The 13,910-nt window shown below is 41.5% G+C and overlaps 5 protein-coding genes across 5 annotated transcripts; 1 reads left to right on the top strand and 4 right to left on the bottom strand.

The window, feature by feature from the left end:
• Window positions 1–44: 44 nt before the first annotated feature.
• IL334_000185 (uncharacterized protein) lies at window positions 45–2,165 on the top strand (the record flags this gene model as incomplete). The annotated part of the gene is made up of 8 exons (XM_062931971.1): window positions 45–108; window positions 174–864; window positions 953–1,094; window positions 1,173–1,309; window positions 1,393–1,528; window positions 1,608–1,699; window positions 1,779–1,907; window positions 2,009–2,165. The coding sequence occupies 8 exons, from the start codon at window positions 45–47 to the stop codon at window positions 2,163–2,165; spliced, it is 1,548 nt and encodes a 515-aa protein (XP_062788022.1).
• Window positions 2,166–2,329: 164 nt separating this feature from the next.
• On the bottom strand, window positions 2,330–5,478 carry IL334_000184 (uncharacterized protein; the record flags this gene model as incomplete). The annotated part of the gene is made up of 7 exons (XM_062931970.1): window positions 2,330–2,500; window positions 2,581–3,160; window positions 3,227–3,362; window positions 3,432–4,844; window positions 4,954–5,062; window positions 5,174–5,268; window positions 5,385–5,478. 7 exons carry the CDS (start codon window positions 5,476–5,478, stop codon window positions 2,330–2,332), a joined length of 2,598 nt encoding a protein of 865 aa, XP_062788021.1.
• A 499-nt stretch (window positions 5,479–5,977) lies between these two features.
• IL334_000183 (uncharacterized protein) lies at window positions 5,978–7,671 on the bottom strand (the record flags this gene model as incomplete). The annotated part of the gene is made up of 4 exons (XM_062931969.1): window positions 5,978–6,659; window positions 6,720–6,982; window positions 7,038–7,129; window positions 7,449–7,671. 4 exons carry the CDS (start codon window positions 7,669–7,671, stop codon window positions 5,978–5,980), a joined length of 1,260 nt encoding a protein of 419 aa, XP_062788020.1.
• Window positions 7,672–8,563: 892 nt separating this feature from the next.
• On the bottom strand, window positions 8,564–10,265 carry IL334_000182 (S-adenosylmethionine synthase; the record flags this gene model as incomplete). The annotated part of the gene is made up of 5 exons (XM_062931968.1): window positions 8,564–8,670; window positions 8,746–9,416; window positions 9,479–9,729; window positions 9,863–9,971; window positions 10,213–10,265. 5 exons carry the CDS (start codon window positions 10,263–10,265, stop codon window positions 8,564–8,566), a joined length of 1,191 nt encoding a protein of 396 aa, XP_062788019.1.
• Window positions 10,266–10,690: 425 nt separating this feature from the next.
• Window positions 10,691–13,248, bottom strand: IL334_000181 (uncharacterized protein; the record flags this gene model as incomplete). The annotated part of the gene is made up of 12 exons (XM_062931967.1): window positions 10,691–10,738; window positions 10,939–10,959; window positions 11,034–11,081; window positions 11,261–11,472; window positions 11,564–11,694; window positions 11,781–11,856; window positions 11,919–12,024; window positions 12,120–12,204; window positions 12,299–12,438; window positions 12,522–12,637; window positions 12,716–12,805; window positions 12,888–13,248. The coding sequence occupies 12 exons, from the start codon at window positions 13,246–13,248 to the stop codon at window positions 10,691–10,693; spliced, it is 1,434 nt and encodes a 477-aa protein (XP_062788018.1).
• Between the last annotated feature and the right edge of the window lie 662 nt (window positions 13,249–13,910).

Here is a 13,910-nt window from a genome sequence, read left to right as displayed (position 1 = left end):
TCCTGCTCAAATCCGTCACGGATCACCGAGCGATGAACGACAATATGAGAAGCTGGGGCTCGAGCAGCGAAGACCAGCCTGAACAACCTATCGCTTCTTCTTCAAAATGTAAGTTCAGTTTCTGAACCCACTTCCCTTCCTCAGTGCTGTACTTGATCGACTATTGATTATAGTAATGCCATCCACGAGCGGTATCCCGGGTGAGATCGCAACAGGTGCATCGGAGAAGAAACGATCCAAATGGGATGAAAACGATCAAGGTTCACCATCTTCACCAACTGCATCAATTCCAGCTATAAAACGACGTTTGGTTCGACCGAGAAAGATACGTCGGCCTGATGAGCCTGAGCTTGAGCCTGAACCCGAGCCTGACAGTCTATCTGAATCCGCTCCAAACCATGCACCTCTTTCACCCTCTATACCGACCCCAATAGTACCTGTATCTGATCCGAGCGTTGTGCAGGAAATATCCCAACCAGAAGCTATAAACCCATCAATCCCGTCTCCCATTCAGCGCCCTCATCGGCCTCCCCCTCCCCCGCCTATACAACTGCGTACGATAACACCCATACCGAAATCAAGATATGCTCCATCGAGATCCGCGCATCCACCTCTGATATCATGTAGATCAGTATTCAAGTATACACGACTGAATCATATTGAAGAAGGTACATATGGAGTGGTGTTTAGAGCTAGATGTAATGATACCAAACAAATCTACGCTTTGAAGAAATTGAAGTTAGATGAAGAAAAACAAGGATTCCCAATCACTAGTCTGAGAGAAGTGATGGCTCTGATGACTGCTGGTGAACATCCAAATGTCGTTGGAGTGAGAGAGATCGTTGTTGGGGATACGTTAAATCAGTACGTATATTTAGAGGTTTTGACTGTGGAGGCGTTTAGCACAGATGCGAGCGATTAGGCAACGCTGACTCATATGAATTTTTCCCAGGGTATTCATCGTAATGCCATTTATAGAGCACGATTTGAAAACTTTACTAGCCGATATGCCTCATCCTTTTTTACAATCAGAAGTGAAAACGATAATGTCGCAACTACTATCTGCTGTAGCTCATTGTCACGCTAATTGGATTGTGAGTTATGCCTTTATTACATATTTCATCCACGATATCAATGAATGGGAAGCTGACAGATACCCCATCGTTGCTCAGCTCCATCGCGATTTGAAGACATCAAATTTATTGATGAATAATCGAGGTCAAATAAAAGTAGCGGATTTCGGTTTAGCTAGAAAATTTGGTGATCCACTAGGTGAAATGACTCAATTGGTAGTTACCCTCTGGTATAGGTGAGTGGTTTCCACATCGAACCTTTCGATTTTATCTTTGTCCCCATGATATGTTGTAGTTGATGTCGTGTTCATGAGAATAGATCACCTGAGTTGTTACTTGGGGCGAAAGAATATACGACAGCAGTAGATGTATGGTCTATAGGGTGTATTTTCGCTGAGTTGATGCAAGGAGAAGCGTTGTTTCCTGGTAGAGGTGAAATTGATCAAATCAATAGGGTATGTTCTATTTCAAAAAATTCTCGGACCTAAATCAAGCTGATCAAGATGATAATGGATTTACGGGAAATCGATTTAGATATTCCAATTATTAGGAAGACCAAACGATGAATTATGGCCTGGATATTCTTCTTTACCATTAGTACAAAAAATAAATCCTATAGGACCTATGTCAGTTGATAATTTTTTATTTTTTTTTGCATGATTATGATACGAAACTGATTTAGGCGATTATTTTTCTTCTGATTAGGTTCTCAACGTTAAGACAGAAATTCAAATATCTTTCTTACGAGGGACATAATTTATTATCTTCTTTATTATGTTATGATCCTGAAAGAAGATTATCAGCTGAACAAGGTGGTAAACATTCTTATTTCACGTGAGTGTGCATTCTTCATCGACTCTGCTAATTCCATGAATACCTGACCCAATGACCATTCTTACGGGATCTTTGTCGCTCATGCCAATTCCACCATTCAGTGAAAACCCTCTACCTAAACATCCAGATCTATTCGCTTCATTCCCTTCTCAAGCTGCAGGAGAGCGAAAACATAAATCCTTAATCAGTCCTTCTGCACCTGTAAGAATGGATAGAATACAGAAAGATACATTGGCGGATTTGGATTCCTTTGTGTAGTAATAAGTTTTACTGAGACAGATGTCTGTCACAAAGATAACTCAATCAGAGTCTGACTCGCATGGCACGATCATGCATGAAGAGGCCTCAATACGCAATATGCAATATGCTATATGCTATATGCTATATGCTACGTGATTGATGGTAGTACAACATCGTCAAAATTACAATTCAACAAAACTTGTATCTAAACCATGACTGAAATCCCATATATTGATTCTACAATCTAAACCTGATGAAATTATTTTCAACTTATCGCCAACAACTGAGAATACTCTTCCGGTATGTGCACCTGACAGATCAATCAAATGTTGTCCTGATGATCTATCCCATATCTATAACGTTACCACAAAATCACAAAATTAGCTCCAGAACTAATTTTAGAAATCGAATTTATTATATAATTCAAACTCACTTTGACTCTTGAATCGTAACTTCCTGATACGACTATATTTTCACCCATATAAACCGTTCTAATCAAATCACTGTGACCTCTATTGCCACATCTCTTACAGATAGTCAATCCATTTGTTTCTGAAGAAGGTCTATGCAGTCCTGGTGGACAGATACATTGCGCCCACATCGTTTTATCTTCTTTCAAGTATACGAATTTGCCATTTTCCACTGATAGTTCGTCGGCGACGTCGGAAGTGAAAGTGGAACCCAGGTCCATCATTTGTCCTTCTCCCACAGCCAAAGCGTTCTCGCTAAGTTCTTTGGTGGCTGTTTGCCGTTGTTGATTCGATCGCAGAAACGATACATCTCTTTCGATGAGATGGAATAGCTTTATACTTGCATCAGAAGCTCCGGTTACAATGCTCCCTCTCCATTCATCACCCGTTTCCAGATGAAGATCAAGTAGATTCGACGGGGGATGAAGGGAAGTTTGGAAATCGATTGAAGCAATTCCTCTTGAATGAGCTTCGATCACATGTAATAGTTGTCCGGTATGAATTGACCAAATACGAAGTGTCTTGTCACCCGATGCTGAGATACTAAACAAATTGTCGAGTTTAGTATGTATTTTCGTCTTCGATGGATGTGTTTCCGTATTCACTCACATATAATCTTTTGATAACCCAACAGCATTCACGGCACCTCTATGTAATCTCTCATCCTCGATTGAACCATTCATAGAAGGACCAATGACTAATTTTTCTTCGAGAGTGTTAATATCGAATAACCTGATTGTTTTATCTAGTAAATCATGAGAAGCAAAGTTAGTCACAAACAATCTGTACTGTTTCATTCTAAGAATAGACTCACCTTTTGAACAACTAACAACGTATTGATCATCCGCTCTAACGCAAAGTACACTGTCTTCATGAGCTTGAAATGTTTTTTCTGGATTGGAAGAGAAACCTTGAATGTCCCATAAACATATTTTACCATCACTTCCACCGGAAACAGCTACTACCCTTTCCCTTCTTTTCGATCTATTCCCATCATCAGTTTCATTCCCATTTAGATTCATTCCTTCGACTCCTTCCGTTGGCGAAGAGCTATTCGAGTTGGTAGTGATGTTGATTGAGACTGGTATTTTCACTACGCTATGAGTCAAGACTGAACCTGTATGACCACCTGAGAAGACTTTTACTACTCTAGGTTCAGTAATTGACAATTGCCACAATCTGAGTGTCTTATCTCTTGATCCGGACAGTAACCATTCCCGTCCACTGATAACGGAAGAATTGAGTTTCTTTTGACCAGGCATCAAAGCTCCTATTCCTGAAACCGTATCATGGTGCGTCGAACTTTGTGATGAGATACCAAAAGGATCGACCAGTTGAGCGCTGGTCGCTGTTGCAGCTGCAGTCGCTGTTGTTGAGGAGGGAGTAGCGGAGGAGGAGGGCGATGAGGTAGAAGAAAAAGGGGGATGACAGTCAGGACAAGATTGATTATTACCACTTAAATTGATTTTCATTTGATGGTGAATCAAAGTCAAAGAGTAAATAGCTTCTGAATGACCTGGTAATCCACCTGATTTGACTGAAGAGATAGCATCGATGGTTTTAGCTTTAGGTATTTTAGGTATTCTTGGTAATTGTTTTGATCCTTTTCCTTTAGTTTCAACATTCTTCCCATTATGATGATTTTCCGTCAATGCGTAAGAAGATGATGTATTGATTGTTGATCTAGGAGTAGTAAATCGTTTATTCAATATCTGATTGGTGATATACAAATGTTTGTAATTGACTTGTGGTTTTGTTGATGGGATAGATAAATGCGATGATACAAGAGGTTCTTTCCATTTTTCTCCTATTCCTATCGCTATTCCATCGTTGGTTTTGCTCGATCTTGATGATGTTGATGTTGGTGATTGAAGATGTAATGGTAATTGACTATTACCACGTTCCCATACATTTCTTCTTAGACCACCTTTCATACCTAATGGATCTATACCTTCCCTTATACTTCTATTATGACCAATACCAATACTTTTCATTGATATTGGAGGATCTATAATCCCATTCGCATATCCAAATCTATCATCATATCCATATCCGTATTCTCCCATTTCGTCTTGAGCTTCATCTTCATCTTCATCGGGGGAAGACGATGAGGAGATAGGTAATTTGCGTCGAGAAAGCGATGAGCGACAAGCTGATATTTCCGACCAAGTGGGTTGAGCTGGTTTTATAGGTGGTATATGATTCGTACAGAGTATCGCCCACAATGCTAATTATTTTTGAATGAGAAGAATGAGGAATCAGTGCTCCCGATCAATACATTCTACGTTTCGTCGTCAAAGCCAAAGAGGAAAACAAGGGCAACTCAAAACACTCACTTTGCTCTTCACATATTTCTCTCCATTTCTTACAGACCAACTGACAATTCAACAAGTCCACCAATTCAAGTTTCGATAATATTGAAAAGGAAAGCTCGGGCGGTAATGACTAAACCGACAGACAGTCAACGACATCAGCGATGAACAAAATGCGATCTTATAGATCGAGGTTTTGATAGCGAACACGGGATATAGTAAAGGCAGCAGAAATTATACACACTCCAATAATATCCCTTTGTAACATCCCCCTTAACTCTTCAGTCAAATCTATAATCTCGTTTCTAGGTAAAGACCATAATAATTGCTTCACCAAATCTGTATTTAATTTTAAAATAACAGTATCAGCATTCTGATCAAATCTGATCATCATACGAATTCCCCTCTCTTTCTTTCATCTTGTATGAGTATGTAATATAGAATATCAGACTCACCTCTCCTCGTACCTATGGGTAAGCCCAACACATCCCTAGATAGATCTTCTCGTTCTTTCATATGTCGTTGTAGTATAGGTGGTGAATCGTACATTGTCGCTTTTCGGGTTGACTAAATCCCTCTCCTCGCCTGAAGTCGCCTCACCAATATCCCCTATCACGGTATATCTATCATATGCAGAAGAGCGAGGATTGGTCCCCGCGCAGGGTTGAGATAATGTGATCAAAATGTTCGAAAGCAATAATAAAAATATAACACGGATGATGATGTCAACCTTTCTCGCTCATCACGTAAATACATAGAAGACATCAATTTCAACACTTCAGTGGCAACTCAATGATCTCTTTCACCTCAGCTGAATTCAGTATTCTATGCCAGCAAGCAAACGCTGAATCAACAGGAATTTCACGAACAGATGCTTGACACACATATATGCGACAGATGATGTGGGATACACGATAACATTATAGGCATTATGGAAAAAAAATCGTGGCATCACAGAGTATGTGTATGTGGGGCACTACTAACGGCGAGCTATTAAAAACTACTTCGTATCTTCTACTAGAACAACTACTAACAAGTAAAAATTTGTTTACTTGAAGTTCTTACCGTCAGCCCACTCTTTACCGTCGACGATGAGGTCCCAAGCCATGGAGCCCTCGAAGAATTTCTTGTCATCTTCGTTGTTGAAGACGTCAAGTTTCTTGTAAGAGTATGATTCCCAATCGGGAGCGACGTTGATAACGGGTTCGATATCTTGACCTCGGAGAACGACGGCACCGGAGATGATGGAGTCGTTGGCTTTACCGAGAACACCGACTGAACCGAAAAGGTATTTTCTGGAAGCTTCAAGTCTGTTGAAGAAACCACCGACTTGGTTGGAAGACATGAATACTTGAGTCAACTCCTCGTTGTATTTGAAGTCAACTCTCCAGATGGAGAAACCTTCTCTGTCGAATTTCTCGTAAAACCATTCGAGAGATCCATTGGCACCTCGAGTGTCAAGGTTAGAGTATTGTCTCTTCCATTCCTCGAGGTTGAATGCTGATTTGGGTAAATCGTCGAGGGGGTTCTTTACTTTAGGTTCGGCGGGTACAAGGGGCTCTTCCTCTTCTTCATCTACCTCCTTCTCCTTCTTAGGCTTAGGAGCTTTGGCCTCCTTGGGCTTGTCAGCTTTGGGCTTTTGCTCCTTGGCGGGAGCAGCGGGAGGGGTGACTTTCTCGATGAGGTTGGTAGGGTTGAAGATGTCGAGGAGTTTAGGGTGGTTTACGAGGCTGATCGTGCAGAGTCAGATTAGTTGGAATCGTCTGATTACATGTTGTGATGATACTTACGTTTCAAAGTATCGGATGACGTTGGGGATCTTTACTCTGGCCTCAGCGTCGATGATAGTTGAGAAGATTTGGGTAAGGGCAGTAACGGTGAAAATATCGGCAAGTGTGATTCGCTCGCCAACAAGGAATGTCTTGTTAACGAGGATGGAGTCAATGACGGCAAGTCGCTCGTTGACCTTCTTTACGATACCATCAAAGTTGGGCTTGTTGTAAGGGAGGACACCCATGAGTTGTCGATTGGCAAGGGATCCGGGGATGAAGAGCTATCGATAAAATCAGTTCAACGATATCCAGCAGTGCAAAACAAGTTTCGCTTACTTCTTGATCGGCGGTGCATTGCCATTCGTGGACCTCAGCCTTGGCTTTGGCATCGGAAGGGACTAGGGTGGAGTTGGCACCGAGCTCGGCGACTGATCGAACCAGCAATCAAGCATCAGCTGAGATTCCTTGGGTTTTATTCGATCGCATATGCAAATGCAATTAAAGCAAGAGTAGAAAGGGTATAATAGTTCAGAGGTATGACGGTACCACCCGCCGGAAAATTCTCGACACAGTGTCATTAAGACAGGGATAACTGAGAAGTAAGTCTCATCATAAAAGGGGGAGTTGGGATTGACGTAAGTAGGAGGGGAGAAAGGAATTCCAAATTCTCATAATTGAACGAAAGCGATTTCGTAAAAATCGGTAGTAAGAGTGTAGAAGAGAGATGTAAGAAGTAAAGAGACTAACCGTACTCGGCGATAGCGCCAGACTCTCTGAGAACTGTACCATCCTCTAATTCAAGGGTGGGGAGGAAACCGAATGGGTTTTTGGCGATGAATTCTTCGGTTTTCCACTCTGATTTCATGGAGAATGATGAATCCCATTCAAGCTCTACACCAGCAAGAGCAGCGGCGGCTCTCACTCGACGAAGTCGTGAGTTACCTGAGAAACCAGTGAGTCTAGGAGCCATTTTGATTTGCTTTTTTAATGAATATGTTTTTTTGGTTTGAACAAAGAAAGAGAAAGATACTACTATATATATATGCAATGCGAGTACATTCCAAACCAAATTCCCCCCCTTCACTCGTCCACTTTTGAAAAAATCCTAGTTACAAGATTTCACCTCGGACGGCGATAAGCACGAGTGCACGGCGTTATAATATATGAGACTGAGAGTGGCACAAATACCTCTCACTTTGCTTTGATTTTGATTCCGTTACTTCATCTCCATACCGAAGAGAGCATGCGGCCCAGATAAAACCTACTAGTACATCACGGTGATCATCTTCCGAGTCAAATCACTTTGAAGTCTAAATCATTGTTGCACAATGCAATCAAATCATCGTGTATCAATGCAGCACGAATATGCAACCCAGAAATAATCTTGTGGCGGTTGAGCGCATTGCATATTAATATTATGAAAGCTATTTTGTGTATTGTTTTTTTGTCTATTTGTGTGTGGGTGATATTCCGCACTAAAACTATATTCTCTATTTTGTGAAGCAAAGCGAAGAATCAACAAACAGATGTTACAAGATACCGTTCCTTCCAAACGATTTGGGATGGATGAGGAATGTAGAAAGGGGGGTATACAGTGATGTGGAGTGTATATTGAAAATGCGGGAATAATGTATATATAAATCATCAAAAAAGTCAAAGGCTGCAGAAAAGGGAGGATTCTATGGGGGTGAGTGGATAAGGGTTGGAAAATTGAAAAGTAAGAACGACGAGGAGGAACTCGTACTTTGAGTGAGATATAATCTTCACTCAAATCTTGAAAGAATGAGAGACCAAAAATTACAAGTTTACCGATCTAAGACAACGAACACAGACTCATAATCGCGTAAAGACGATTGAACAACTTAGAATTGAAGTTGCTTGGGTTTCTCCCATGAGTAAGCGGGGTTGCCAAAGTGACCGTATGCGGCGGTCTTGAGGTATTGAGGTTTTTGGAGATCAAGAGCTTGGACTGAATTTAACGTATGACGTATCAGCAAAATGCTCTTAGCTTTTATAAAGTGATGATTCTCTTAGGGTAACTCACCGATAAGTCCAGGTCTAAGGTCAAAGTTTTGTCTGATGACATTGACGAGCTCTGCATCTGATTTCTTTCCAGTTCCGTAAGTGTCAACGAAGATTGACAAAGGTTCTGCTACACCGATAGCGTAAGAAAGTTGTACGAGGGCTCTTCTGGCGAGACCGGCGGCAACGAGGGATTTGGCGATCCATCGAGCGGTGTAAGCTGCTGATCGATCTACTTTGGACCAATCTTTTCCGGAGAAGGCACCACCACCGTGAGCACCCCAACCACCGTAGGTGTCTACAATGATCTTTCGTCCGGTTAAACCGGCATCACCTTGAGGTCCACCAATGACGAATCGTCCTGAAGGTTGGATGTGGTAGACGACTTTGTCGTCTAAAAGGTTCTTGGGGATAACCTTTTTGATGATCTTTTCCAAGATCTCTGAACGTAAATCTTCGGTGGAGATTTCCTCGGCGTGTTGAGTGGAGATGACGACGGTGTCGACTCGGAGAGGAATCATAGCTCCATCTTCACCCTTCTTGTACTCGACAGTGACTTGAGTCTTCGAGTCAGGTCTCAACCATCCTAATGAACCGTCTCGTCGGGCAGCGGCCATGGCGGAGTTGAGTTTGTGGGAAAGCATGATGGTGAGGGGCATCATCTCGGGGGTCTCGTCAGTAGCGTAACCGAACCTATCGTGATAAGTTTTATCAGCCATTGTGAATGCGCCGAGAGACGTAAAAATGAAACTCACATGATACCTTGATCACCGGCACCGATACTCTCTAAACCACCGTGGTCAAGACCTTGGGCGATATCAGGAGATTGTTGTTCGATAGCAACAAGGACGTTACAGGTCTTGTAGTCGAAACCTTTGTCGGAAGAATCATAACCAATTTGTTTGATGGTGTCTCTGACGACTTTTTGGAAATCTACTTGGGCCTTGGTGGTGATTTCACCGAAAACCATGATCATACCGGTTTTAGCGGCGGTTTCACAAGCGACCTGATGAATGAACGAACGTTAGTGAGTTATACGTGTCCAATGGGAATTGGTGAGAAGAGGAATATAATGGCGACAGTCCTTCAAGAGACGGGGTAATGAGGTGTCGGAAGTTTATCTGATAATCGATACTCACCTTGGAGAAAGGGTCCTCGGCAAGACAAGCATCGAGAATAGCATCTGAGACTTGATCACAGATCTTGTCGGGGTGACCTTCACCTACTGATTCAGAGGTGAAGAGGAAGCTGCGAGTTGAAAATGGTGGTGGATCGGCAGCAAGGACGATTGTGAAGGGATTTCATGCATGACGAGGGGAGGAAGGAAGGGGGATAAGGGGAAAGATTGATTTGATCAGCTTCATACACGTATATGACACGAGATGTAGTAGGGGAAATGATAGCAAGGAGGATATATTGCATATGAACGTGCGTTCTTTCATCCTCTAAATGTCCCCAAAAACATTGGAAAGGAACGATTGATACTCACTGGCCAGGAGCGAGCTCGGCAGAAGGTCCGTTACCGTTGAGGATACCAGTCATTTTGTTTGCTTATAAGATGTTCTTTGTTTTTCGTTTTAATAGAAGAGGAAGGTATAGATGCAAAGAAAGTGAAAGAGAAGAATGTCAAGAGTATATATAAAATATGACGATTCGGCTTTGTATGGAATAAAAAGATCGAAAAAGAAAAAAAAAAGAAAAAAAGTCAGGTTCAGGTGAAAATTATTATTATTATGATCAGCTGTATGGCACGATCATACAACTTACTACTAGTTACTACTACTAAAATGATTTATACGGAATGTGTTATGGCGTGATACGAGGGAAAAAAACAATCCCACTGCATCTCGCATTTACCCTGAAACTAATGGGAAAGAGAAAGCGGTGAAAGCCGATGACCATACTAGGGTGAATTGTGGCACAAGATTCATCACACATTAAGTTAGTTACTACTGTAAAGCGCAACTCTAGATATGGAGGACATGTCTGTATTTGTGATAGGATCTCATTGTTGGCTATTGTTGTCATGCAACGAAACAAAGGGTTCAAGTGCAAATCGAGTCGAAAATAGGATGAAACAAAGTTGAGCACGTCAGCGAATTTAGCCAAAGGAGGGGGACTTGACAAGTCTCGAATAAAGGGGATCGATCCTGACGGTAATACCGAGAATCGATCGTGTCTGTGAGCTGGGAGAATATGAATGATTTAAACATACCTCAAGGTAAGGAAGGTCGAGCTGGATTTTAAACATCGGTTAGCATGCTACCGTATTGGACGAAGTTGTTAGTATTCGGGAGTATTCTCACTGACCTTGTCAAATATCTCTTTTTCACTATTGACGATGATTTCACCACCATCCTTGACCCATACTACGAGGCCAATGACATCGTCAGTACTGTCTCACGCTGAAGGATGTGGTCTAGCCTCAATCGATCTGTGGAAGATAGAACTACTCATTGCCGTTCTATGAATTGATTTCACCACATGAGCTTAGCAAATGCCCTCCATGGTCACAGGAATCGAAGGCGTAAACTCACGCTACCTTCCACTCTTTCACCCATGGCGTACTCGTTCAACACCCATCCTTTTTGTACTGCTCTATACCTTAGGCTTTTCATCAGTCTATCATCCCCTGTGTTACCAAGTAACATATAAGGTAGACTCTCAAGTGGACATAATCTGATATCGATTTGGCGATGAACAGAGTTCGAGGTAGGGAGTCTAGTCAAAGCTAAAACTTTCTTCTCTCCTAAATGAGCGAGTGACATATCAACATATCAGCGTGACTGATCTCTGTAACCAGCAACTTCGAGAAGCAGCCTGAATAACCTCTCATTTACCCCTGGAGAATAATTTATCTCCTTCAATCAATCCCTCATTTATCAGAGCACCCATGACTTTTCCCATCAGGCTATCAGGCAGATATCCTCCTTTTCTCGATTTCTCATCTCTGTCTCTACGAAGGAACGAACTAAATCACACACACATTAAGTCACGCCCATTGATTGTACCCAACAATGAGGTTTCAGAGGTACCGTTGGAAAAAAAATCACTTACTCATGCCATACAACCATATCAATGTCACTGCTAACATATTCGCCTCTTCTGTATGATCCCATGATAGCGAATCCGACTGTGGTGTATCATCATAAGTAACGGTGAGCTTAGTGATACGGGAAGGTTTGAGAGACTCACGGGTCAAATCAACTTTTCTCAATGCATCTCTGATTAATCTTTCGAATTCTTCTACTTCAGATCTAGGAATCATGAGATCCATCTCTTTGTGATATTTAATCGCCAGCTATTTTTCATGTAACATGAGCATCAGCTTCTATTCATTGACCATTGCCAGATCTCGACACCACTCGTCAGAATCACGCAACCTCGTAGACATACCTTTTGAGCATCAGATACTTTCCTACCAAACTCTTTATCTTTTGAGTGATATAAATCTTCAAGTGTCCTTGCTCCCGCATCGATACTACATATGTCATTTCCCCGAGAATTAGCAAAGTACAATGAGAAAACTCTCGAAATAGTGATTGATTATCAGATAAGCTGCTTGCTAAACTCACTAAGCTTGAGCTTTGACTTTACCGAATCCATGTACTCTGTTGAATTTCACCATGGCTTTCCATTGATCATCTAAAGCCTCTAGTTCAGGTACTAGACCATGCTCAATCAGATGTCGTATAAGCCTCCATGTCACACCGTACTAAACGTTTATTCGTCTTGTTAGCTTCTATTTTCCGAGAGCATCTGAAAAATCTGTTGCTTTGGGAGATGACTAGTTCTCACTTCATCAGATAAAACTTTTTCGATATCCGTCAATTTTAGAACTGGTTTACTGATCCCACCATCTGGTCCAGCTAAAAGCGAGATACATCTTAGTGAATCACGATAATCTACCGCCTCTGCATCATAATTTCCCCAAATCAGCTTTTCGGAACTTTCGAAGAAATCGGTTAGTCGAGAGTAGAGATTAGACATACTGGAAGTTTGAGGTGTTAACTGTCTCCACGATTGCATGTCTCTCAGAGCTTCCAATAATTCTTTTGTAGGTACAGTGAGATCTTTGTATGCTAAAGCACATCGATAAGAGGAGTCAATAAACTCTTTGGATTTCCTTCGTGTTAGGTAGGTAGTCAGACACACTACACTCACTATCAGCATAATCTTGTTTTATCCCTTTGAGGTATTTGATCCGCATAGTTGAAGGAGGTTCGATATCAACTTTTAGATCGAAACCTTTAACCATATCTTTGATTTGATCTTTCTTAGCTTCCTCAATACTTCTCTCCAGAATCGAAGTCATTGAGAATCCCCTCTTATGATTGATCATCCCACCCTCATACGATCCATCGGGGGTGTAATGAGATGTGACAGAATATCCATTCTGTTTGGTAGGGTTGGGATTGAAATTGATCAATGTTGATAATGTCTTAAATCGATCTACACCTCTTGATAGTGGATTCAAGATATGTTTGGAGCTGCTGAGTATGCTGTGAGAAGAAGACATGATCATTGATCACTTGAAATGACCAGTTTTCTGCGAAGTAATCTTAAGATCAAAATGATAGCTATATATATGTATATATCGTTTTTTTGGAAGGAGATTGGAATTCGCCTTCACTGTCTATTCGTTAAACCAAAATGTTCGATGAGACGTCGATGGATGATCAGTTCTGTTCTCCTCTGGGAGATGAGTGGAATGCAATACGTTCAATGTCATAAAACATCACCATCTCGTCAGTTCACCGATGAAAGAGGTCAGTGCGTTTGTATTACATGTTTTCAAGGTTGAATAGCTTGTGATGTGGTCCCCATTTTCCTATTCAAAGCGGATGCGGTGATCCAAGAGAATTAAAAGGACGATGTCAAAAGTGTCAGAAGACAAGGGGAAGAAAGAACGATACAGAAGGGAAAAGGATGAAACAAACAATCGAACAACGCTCGGATCAAAAATGACAATAAAGGGGGGATTTACTGTATGTTGTTCCTGAAATCACTCTGGCTTCAAAAAGAACATGAACACTCGTTGTAATGTTCTTCCGCTTCACCCCTGCTTTCACAGTTGATCACTCATGATCCCCACGCTTATATATCAGGCTAAAGGGCAATACCGATTCTCATGCTTTTATGCATTTGGCGTTGATTGTATTACTTATAAAACAGATCATGATACAA

Source organism: Kwoniella shivajii, chromosome 1, assembly GCF_035658355.1.
Source record: "Kwoniella shivajii chromosome 1, complete sequence".
NCBI lineage: Eukaryota > Fungi > Basidiomycota > Tremellomycetes > Tremellales > Cryptococcaceae > Kwoniella > Kwoniella shivajii.
The sequence above is the reverse complement of the archived record's forward strand: the minus strand, read 5'-3'. Positions and strand labels throughout refer to the sequence as shown.